Source organism: Thermobia domestica, chromosome 4 (genome assembly GCF_964235325.1).
Source record: "Thermobia domestica chromosome 4, izTheDome1.hap1.1, whole genome shotgun sequence".
NCBI classification, from domain to species: Eukaryota; Metazoa; Arthropoda; class Insecta; order Zygentoma; family Lepismatidae; genus Thermobia; species Thermobia domestica.
In genome coordinates this window covers 295,126,155-295,136,591 of record NC_137457.1, presented here as the reverse complement: position 1 = coordinate 295,136,591, position 10,437 = coordinate 295,126,155, and the positions used below count along the sequence as shown (strand labels likewise).

The window sequence follows — 10,437 nt, the reverse complement described above, 5'->3', positions numbered from 1 at the left end:
CAAATAAAGTTAGTTAAATAGAATAAAATTTAAGTGCATATTTCTGTATAATTATAATGCATACCATGGAGCAAATTGAATTGAGAGGCTGGTCTTACTATATATAAAATTTTTGAACTGAATAGGGGCTAAACCATAGTTTGCCGTTTTATCCAGTGTAAAGCAGGATTGAAGCCCATTTTATCCAGTGTATACCTGAGTTTCAAGGGGAGGCTATAACCCCTATAGCACTCCTTAGATTCGCCACTATATATATATATATATATATATATATAAGTGTTTGATCGAACAGTCGACCTTGTGATGAAAATGTTCGCTACAGTTTAAGAGTCGATTTATTTTTCGCTCCTTGCTTAGAACATGCATAATTGCGTTATCGTTCAATTTCCCTGGCGTCATGATGATATGCAAATAAGAAGTGTGAAAAGTGTTTGGTGAAAATAGCATGGAGAAATACTCGTTCAATTTCTCATTTAAAAAAAAAATCAATCATCGCCTCGTCGAGAATAAATTACAGTGAAAAGGGTTTTGATACTTTTAGTCCTGAGTGCCACAATTCCAAAATTTTACGTGTTTGCATACCTGGTAAAGAATCTTCCAAACTTTATATCCGCTCTCCACACACACACACACACACACACACAAATCAAATTAGTCCCTTCCATCATTTAATAAATACAGAGAAATGTTAAAAGCTAAATTTTTTGTCCTTCACTGGTCTAATGGCAAGCGCGTGTGCCTTTTGTGCACGTAAACCCGGGTTCAATTCCCGGTGGAAGAACATAAAAATTTAGTTTTACAATCTTTCATTTTCATTATCATCTGCTAATTTAACCTAAAGAGCATAAGCGTGGTTCATTTAAAAATTTCATTTCATTTCATTTTTCTTCTTTTTTTCTCTTTTCGTTGGCCCTTCTGAAGGTAGATCACCACCCGGAAGTCAGTACATATTTTAGCCCATTCCCTTTTCTACTGCGCAATGAAACGTTACATATTATAAATATTGTACTATAAGATAGAGTATTGTTTCAGCTACAGCACAAGACATTGATTCATTTGGTTGTGTCTCCTGATATCGAAAAATGTAACAAATAAAAGAAAATATTTGATTCGTTTTACAATGAGCACACAAGATGGCGCTTGCTGTTAGAAGTGCTCCGTTTTATGAAATGTTTATTGTGTGTCTAAAGTACTTTAAAATAACAATCTTATCACGAAATAGGTATATTGTTTGACCGTTTTTCGTGTTATGTTTCATATTTTATTTAAATATTAATTTACATTTAAGGAAATAGATTTTGAGACGAAATTTTCGCAAAATGCCATAATACGTTGTTGCCAAATTTGTACGTTTACTGTAGTAGACACAGTAAGAAAATTCCTTGATTCTAGCGTTGCAGTTCGAGGAGAGGAATGGCGGTAAGGGTCGAAAAATAATTTCTCCAGTAAGTATCTAAGCAGAATCCCATGATTACTCCCTTTATTATCTGGCATCAGTAAACACTCGACACTATCTGGCAATGCTGCACTATTCAAGCAGCGTTTAGCATAGCACCGAGAACACCTAGTGATCCACCTGAATACATTGGAGGAAAGAAGTTAATTTTTACTGCTCAGAGAAGAAATCTGTGAGCATTTTGTAGAACTAGGAAGAAAAATAAATCTATAACTCTTTTGTGTTATGTTATGAAAGCAAGTATAACTGTGTTGTATTTTCTGGTGTTAAAAGTGAGCATTTTGATTTAAAATAATGTTTAAAAGAGCGAACTAAAAGAAATTTAGCGTATACATAACAAAAAGAAATTAATCTAACATTCAAATCATAAATTAAGGTGTAAACTCCAATATAGTCTAAATATTTGTTTGTGGAATTTAATTACGTAATGAATACTGTGACTATTATTATTAACTCATGTGATTTTTCTATAATTATGTAATAGTGTTATTTAGTAAAATACAAGCACGATTAATTCTCCTACACGAGGGAAAGTCAGAAAGTAAGGTTCCCTAATGCAGATCTTCTGATTTATTTCAGGTAGGAAGTTGCTACTTGCCGAGAAGAAGTTCAGGCCTTGACTGCTTAGTGGCAGCAGAATCAAGTTTTATTGCATTCCATGCCCTAAATAATTCATACAGAAATCGACTACTATACTCTCAGTGCGGACGCTAGAAAAGCTACGATCTGTTGTTCGATTTTTGTGAAAAAAAAAGTTGAAATTTATAAGATATTGCAACACATGTATGGCTCAAATGTGATGACAGTTCAGCATGTGCATGAATGATATTGGGGATTCAGTGTTAATCACGTGAACGTGCAAGGTGGACAAAGAAAGGGGTGTCTAGTACGACAGCAGAACTTCTCTCTGCAATTGAAAAGGGTGTACAGTGTTACTGGCAGAGTTGGAAGTACAGTTTAGTCTGTCACATGGCACAATGTGGGAGATTGTCCACGAACATTTAGGATACAGAAAAGTTTGCAGCAGGCGGATTTTACTATAACTGACAGACGATTACGATATGAGAAGAAAACCCGTATGGGTGCATTCCTCTCATATCTTCCTTTTAAAGAGTATGAGGAGGATTTCCATAAATCATTATTCGGGACGTATACTAGTACTGCCCGTAGCCAAAAGTAAAATCAATAGCATGGAAGCATCCAGGATCAACAGTCCAAACGTTCAAGACATCTCCCGATATTGACAAACTTACAGTAACGTCTTTCGGGATATCCACTATGTGCTCCTAGTCAATTTTTGTGCCTCTGACCACAGCCTCAACTATTAGGCAAGACGGTGAACTTGCTCCACGACAATGCGCGCCTGTACATAACTTATGCGACAGTACACCTTTTGCAACAGTATTATTATTATTATTATTATTATTATTATTATTATTACGTATTACGCCATTTGGCAGGTCCTGGGACTAATGAGTTTTTTTTTTTTCAAAATTAATTTTAAGTTTGAACCTGGAAAGTTTCTCCCATGTTTCTCGACCTTCAGCTTCCTCTTTTAACTCCCAATATTTTCTTCTATTTTTCAAATCGTCGATCAGTTACGTCCTTCCTATTCCCCGCCTTCCTTCCATCCTTCTTTCTATGATGGTATGAAGACAATTTCTTCGCAACATGGATCCAATCCAATTGGCCTTCCTACGAAGGATGCTGGCTAGGAGCATCCTCTTCTCTCCTATCCGTTTTAAAACATCTTCATTTGTTACTCTTTCTATCCATTTTATCTTCCCCATCTTCCACCAATACTACATTTCGAAGCTCTAAATATTTCTTCTTTAACTTTTTCTTAATGTTCAAGTGTCTAAACCATGTATAGTCCAATGCTCCATATACCCAACTTCATCCTTCATTCAATATTACGTAAATCTGCTAATTAAGAGTGATCTTTTCTTGTTGAATGCTTCTTTGGCTATGGTAATCCTTGACTTTATCTCTTTGATGCAGTAAGCGTCTCTTTGCGGCTGTGAAATTCTTTCGCGTCCACCACACAGCCGGAATATGGCCCTGTCTAATTTTCTTTTTCCTCCGAAATAAAAGAACATCGGTGTGACAAGCGATTCACACATTACATGATGACGTCAGGCGTGCGGTCCAAAGAGGCTTTCATTGTCAAGATCCCATGTTCTCTCGCCAGAATTTTGACAAATAGATTTCCCACCTACTCAAGTGCTTCAACAGAGAATAGTAGAAGGATGTGTCTTTAGTAATTACTTCGATTAGTAATTTACTCTTGTATAGTCAAGCAAATTTAATTTGAAAAATAGACTAGGACTAGTACTGTGGCTACACACTCCACGACGTAGCCATCCTGGTTTCTACATGTTAGTATTTCTCTTTATATCTAGTACGAACAATATACCTGATATGGGAACCTTACTCTCTTCCTTTTCCTCGTAATCGAGTCAGTCAGTTGAAAGCAGAACACTCAACTTGAATACTTGAAACCTCGTACGCGTATAGGGACTTGTCCCACTACGATACCACTCAGTCCTGGAACAGATTTCACACAAACAATATTGTGAAGTAAAGAAGGCAATGATAAAGTATGTACCTTCTTAGCTTCCGTGGCTGAGGATGGTGAATTGCTTGTGGTACTAGTTCATACTGAGCAGTCCCATTCAGCCATTTTACACATTATATATATCCATTACCACACATGTGAGTGGAACATTAAGTGGTGGATTTTTTTTAAGTGTGGGTGATCTTAGTGAAGAGCCTTAGCAATCAAACTCATTTCTAACATTAAGAGTCCCTATCACTGCGAAATTAAAATACCGTTAATTTTACAGTAATTATGTGATATCTTCAAATAGATAAAAGATAATCGAAAAGTGGATCAAGACCTCCCTAGACGATGTTATTTTGCATGAGATATCGTTATCACTAATCACCTAGTAGCTTTCCGTTTGCAGTTATTTAGAAACGCGAAAATAAATGCCGATTTTCTAAATATCTGGAAATCAAAAACAGATAAATAAGTCATGATAACGGTATCTCACGCAGAATAATATTGTCTAGGGAGGTCTTGTTCCACTTTTCGATTATCTTTTATCTATTTGAAGATATCACATAATTACTGTAAAATTAGCGGTATTTTAATTTCGCAGTGATGAGGCCTTTTAATTGTCAGGTCATTTGTAAAGCATTTAACTGCAATGATAAGCCGTATCGAAGTCGGAACAATCAAAAGTTCGCTAGTTGCCCATCCGTGGTCCACCGACGCTTACGACAAGGGTAGTAATTACTGGTTTAAATACTAAAAAAAAAAAAAAGCTCTAGTAACCGATCAACTGATTTCGATAATTTACTCTTGCATAGTCAAATAACTTGAATTTGTAAAATGAAATATTTAAGTTTTACGTCCCAGGGTTATGCCGGTTAGACTAAAGGAGACGGTGATGATGAGAAATGAGTGAAATGGTGGAATGAAGAAAGTGGAAGGAAACGGGAGAACCCCGAGAAAACCCACGAGCACGATGTTTGTCCACCACAAAGTTCACACGGCGCGAGCTGGGATCGAAACAGGGACCCCAAGCACCGGAGGTGAACACTCTACCGCTGAGCCACCGTGCTCAATTTGTAAAGTAGACTGGTACTACCAATGTATCTATACACATTGTGATGTAGGCATCCTGGTTTGTAGTTTTCGAAAAGTTGGCCCCGGAAAAGCTAATCAATATTCGTGGTCTAATCCAAGGATCTAGGGGAGGTTATATGGTATACTATTTAATACTGTATATATGCTAGTTCTTCGCACAGGAAGATTGGGTTTACGGAGAGTATTTTGACCCTCACGCCCCTTCGGATACGCATTTCAATAAGAGTGTAAGAATAAAAACCAATAAGATATTCTATTTTGGACATACATTTTGAACGTTTTTCAGGACGCGCTTTTTAATCGAAAAGACATTACAGAAATCCAACTTGAGATGGCACTATGTTGCAAAAGTAATATCAAATGGGTCAGCCGTTTTCCGAATTCCGAAAAACTATGAATTCGAAACTAACCTTGGTCATTTTGGACATTTTTCACCCGTTCTTACCCTTAGGGCGGATGGGGTCTGAACTTTGTCTTAAACGACATCTGGAATGTCACTATTGATCTCAGCGACCAAGAACTATGAGTTCTACACTAATATCTGTTCTTTTAGTGTACATTTTTACACGTTCCCCCTTCTCATTTAACCTTGGGGTGGAAGAGTTGCCTTATCTCTACAGTCTTTTTTCAAGATTGTAAGACATACAGGGTGGTAGGTAGCTCCACCGACAAACTTTGGGAGGTGATTCCTTACATGAAATGAAAGAAAAAAGTTCTAATAAACATGGGACGAAAAACGTCTCCTTTCAGAGTTATGAGCCGCCGAAAATTCACGTTTCGAAACGCTCTGCCTTAGAAACTACAGGACCGATCCCAAGCGGTTTAAGGAATTACAAAGGAACTAGTATGCGCTCTATCTAAATATCCATGTTCTACCGTGGTCCGTTATCGGAGAAACGAACTGTAAAAAGGAAGTTGAGGTATAGGGATACTCTTTTAAGTACTAATAACGCGTTCGTTTCGCCGATAACGGAGGATGTTAAAACATGGAATGATCGCATACTAGTTAGATAGATCGCATACTAGTTCCTGTGTAATTCCTTAAACCGCTTGGGATAGGTCCTATAGTTTCTAAGGCAGGGCGTTTCGAAACATGATTTTTCGAATTTTCGGCGGTTCATAACACTGAAAGGAGACGTTTTTTGACCTATGTTTATCAGAACGTTTTTCTTTCATTTCATATAAGGAATCATTTCCCAAAGTTTGTCGGTGGAGTTACCTACCACCTTGTATGTGTACCAAGTTTGAAATTGCTCCAGGAATATGTCCCTTAAAACGGATTTGTTTTTTAACGCTGCGACACAGATCTGCTTATGTTAAATGAAGATATTGTATACCAAATTTCATTTCCCAAGTTGACAGGATAGTGAGATACTCAATTTCTAGCGTAAATTTTGCCTCCTATTGCGACTAGATTTTGGAAAATAACGTTCATTCAACTCTTCAAAAAAGATCTCCGGTGATAAATTTACTTTCAGTGGGTGGATATTGTGATAATGTTGTCATCTCACTAAAAATTACACAGCATATTAGTTGAATCGGATATCTATATGACACCGTTCGCAACATCGCTGTAAGCGGATTGGTGAACGTGGCTTAAAAGTTCAGCGTCAATTAGGTTGTCGTACACAATACGGTACAACAACATTCTTTGTTTCTCTTTTCCTTACTGGAAAGACATAAAAATTTTATTACATTGTGCATGAGCTGAAGCTGCTTTAAATAAAAGCAACTAATAATTTGCCTTGTCTTTCTTATTCATTCAGGTAATCCTGTTCCTCATCTACGGGGATAAACTAAAGCTACTATAAATAAAAACAACTAACACTATGCCTTGTCTTTCTTATTCATTCAGGTAATCGTGTGTCTCATCTACAGGGATAAACGAAAGGTGCTATAAATGAGAGCAACTAACATTTTTGTTTCCTTTTTATTTATTCAGATAATCCTGTTTCTCAATTATGGCTCCAAAACAACAACCAAAAGAAGCTCAGAAGAAGAAAGAAGGAGAAGATGTGTCAATAGCAATTGATCCTGTTATAATCGAGCCGAAAACTGCCGAAACTCTTATCATATTACTAAGAAGTGAAGAAAATGATCTTGTTGTTAGAGCCATGAAGCATTTGGACGAATTTGCCGCCAAAGATGAGAAAAATCTTGATACCCTATTTGAATTGGGTGTTCTTCATCCTTTGCTGCCCCTTCTATCCCATGAGGAACTGGTAGTAAGAAGAATCGCCACAAAATTCCTCGGCCAAATGGCGAAATTTAAAGCAGTGAAGCATATTTTACTTCAAGAAGGTTACATTCCTTTATTCATGACAATCTTAACTGAACAAGATGATGCTACACTCCATGAATTTTCAACGCTGGTTCTTTCAGAGTTAACCTGTGATCCTGTAGGAACAAAAGAATTCCTAAGTGACGAATATCTTCAAATAATCTTCAACATTATGACAATGTCTAAAGATCCAGATGTGCATAAAAATTGTCTTCAAATTATGTACAATATTTTACAAGACGAAACAGCTATCGAAGTTTTCAGGGGATGCGATGAGTGGAGTTTTGATCCTTTAATTTCTCTCTTCCAAAGCGATTACCCTGCAGTTCAAACATTGGCTCTTCAAGTTTCTTGTCTACTTACGAAATGTTCAACTATAGGTGCCATGTTCAAAAATTCAAATGGTCTGGTGGAAATAGTCAATTTAATACAAAAATATGACTGGTCTGATTTGCATATTGACGCCTTTAACGTACTCGAAAACTTCGTTTCAACAGTATCCGATGCTGAGTATCTCAACAGTATTCAAACTTTCGGGAAACTAGTGACCTATGTGACTGAAATGAAGGATGTTGTGCTGAAAGAAGGCGCGTTAAGAGTCCTTGCCGATATTGCTTACATAGATGCGGCACGTGGCTTATTATATGAAGAGCATGCTGAGTTGATAATGGTACAGCAATTGTGGAGCAGAAACCATGATCTTGTTACGACAGCAGCTCGAGGGTTGATTCAGATGGCGAAATGTCCCGAAGCTCTTGAGAGCATTATGAAGGAGAATCCAATTAAACAAGTGATGAATTTAATCAGAAATTACGCAAATCCTTTGTTATTGCGTCAAACAGCTTCCCGTACACTGTCAGTTCTTCTTCCTAGTGGATATGAAGCTTGTGCTACATTATCAACAGATGATCTGGAAGATATTTACGATATTCTTCAAACAGAACAGGATGACGAATTAGCTGTAAATTTAATATATTGTTTGAACACATTGTCAATACACAGCGACATACGAAATGAAATAATAGGATCTGATTTGATGACTTCTCTCATGTATTGTTTGGAGAAAGGTAGTTTTCGTGTTAAAATAGCTGTGTTTGAAACGTTGTGTAGCTATATGTTTGAATCAGAAGCTCGACAACTCTACCTCATGATGTCCGGTCCATTTTGGACAGTTAGATGCTTAGGTGTTGAAAATATCAACACGAAACTGGCTGCAGCAGCTGTTGTGCAAAAGGCAGGCACCGATAAGAAAATAGCACAGGCACTGATTGCGTATGGAGCTCTGACGAAACTCCTCAGCCAGAAAAGTATGAGCAAAGCATATCCTTCATGGGATGCTGCACTGAAAACGCTGTTTGACACTGATCTTTCAGCAAAGTTCTCATTAACAGGTCGTTTAGAAACAACTGATATTACAGATGACTTATTTTATGCTGCACCTTGTCCTAAACCTGACGAGAAATTTCTTATGTTAAAAAATATTTTAGATCTTAGAGTGTCACCTATTCGACCTATATATATGGCTAACTTTACATTACCAGAAGACCAAAGTGCAGTGAAGAAAGACCCAATAACGAACATGACATTTCCCTTAAAAACTGTAAGCCAATACGATACGTTTTCATTTAGTAAAAACCATGGTTCACAGTGTACGCGGATGAGAGAATGTGTTAGCAAGAGAAAATATCCTGACGAAATCGATGAACTAAGCAGAGACAGAAGTGTGTCAACAGAAGCAATGTACTCAGGAGAAGAAGACAATGAATTTGAGAGGCTAATGAAGATGAGAGAAAGTGGCCAATTATTGCTAGCACCTCCGGATCCTCTAAGAAAGGTAACCTCTTCCATTTCTTTCAAGTGGAACAATTTAGGCCTTCTAGCGGACAATCAATCGATGACGACATCTCTGAAAAAGTCACCTAGTATCACTTACGATCAAATGTTGGCACTAGCGTCCGGGAATGACAAAGACGTTGAAGACGACCAAAAGAGTTTGAGGCAGAGATCGAGGTCTATTCGGTTCAGTAAAGTCAGTGCGACGGAAAGTCGAAGATCAACAAGACAAGGCATTTCGTTTTACAGAGGAAAGTCTAGCTTCATGGATTGGACGGTGGATGATTTGTCAACCTATTCCAATGTTCCTCCTGATAGACACATCGTCCATTATGTCGATGAACTGAAAGCGAGGATAGATCAACTGACGGGTCTTGAAGAACTTGCTGCAGCGATTGCTGAATTTGTAGCAGAGAAAACATCTGGAATTATACCAAAAGGGAGCAGCAGAAAATCTGCCTGTGAACGTCATTTGGCTGAAATTAAGTATCTACTAGGCACAAATCTGATCCCTCTGGGATGCATTAGGATTGGGTACTATGCTGAACGTGCTCTTTTATTTAAAGTGTTGGCCGATAGAGTTGGGTTTCCTTGCTCCCTTGTTCGAGGTCCTTTTGACAGAATGTGGATTGAAATAGTTATTCTTCCAGAGGGTAGCGAAGGTTATCCGTCATATTTCATTCGTCCCAATCACATTGTGGACCTCTTGTTTGACGTGGGACGTATCTTGCCATTTAATACGCCGGAAGCAGAAAGATACATGGGTGCTTCATGATATCCTCCATAACAAGATGCATGGGTCTAATTCTCATTATTCTTTAATGATCAACATGATGACAATAATGAAATAAACTGATTGTTTAAAAAACAGTCCAAGATGGCGTATCTCAGTTCTAACATAGATTGAGTTTATCAATCACAAATCTTCAGAAATCCTCATACAATATACAAAGTATTCAAAGAAAAAAGAATGAGATGTGTGTGTATCTCAGTATGCTTGTAATCGCTTACAGAAGTTCGCCATGTTAGAAATTCATACACTTTGATTTGAAAGCAATGCTTTGCATTTCAATGCAATACAATTAATATAATCGTAGCTATGTTGCTTGTAATAATAATGCACATCAATTAAATTTATTATATATATATTTTTGTCTCTTTTTTCCCTTTAAATCTGGTATAATGTAAGGTATGTACACTTCTGTTCACAAA

The 10,437-nt window shown here is 37.3% G+C and overlaps 1 protein-coding gene across 1 annotated transcript; it reads left to right on the top strand.

Annotated features, from left to right (window-relative positions):
* The first annotated feature begins 1,590 nt into the window (after window positions 1–1,590).
* Window positions 1,591–10,342, top strand: LOC145684201 (armadillo repeat-containing protein 3-like). Its single transcript, XM_081756252.1, has 2 exons — window positions 1,591–1,728; window positions 7,054–10,342. The coding sequence occupies exon 2, from the start codon at window positions 7,073–7,075 to the stop codon at window positions 9,998–10,000; it is 2,928 nt and encodes a 975-aa protein (XP_081612378.1). The 5' UTR covers window positions 1,591–1,728; window positions 7,054–7,072; the 3' UTR covers window positions 10,001–10,342.
* The last annotated feature ends 95 nt before the right edge of the window (window positions 10,343–10,437 follow it).

What these genes read in the sequence shown, in the direction of transcription:
- LOC145684201 (XM_081756252.1), top strand. Translation starts at nt 7,073, where the DNA reads ATGGCTCCAAAACAACAACCAAAAGAAGCTCAGAAGAAGAAAGAAGGA.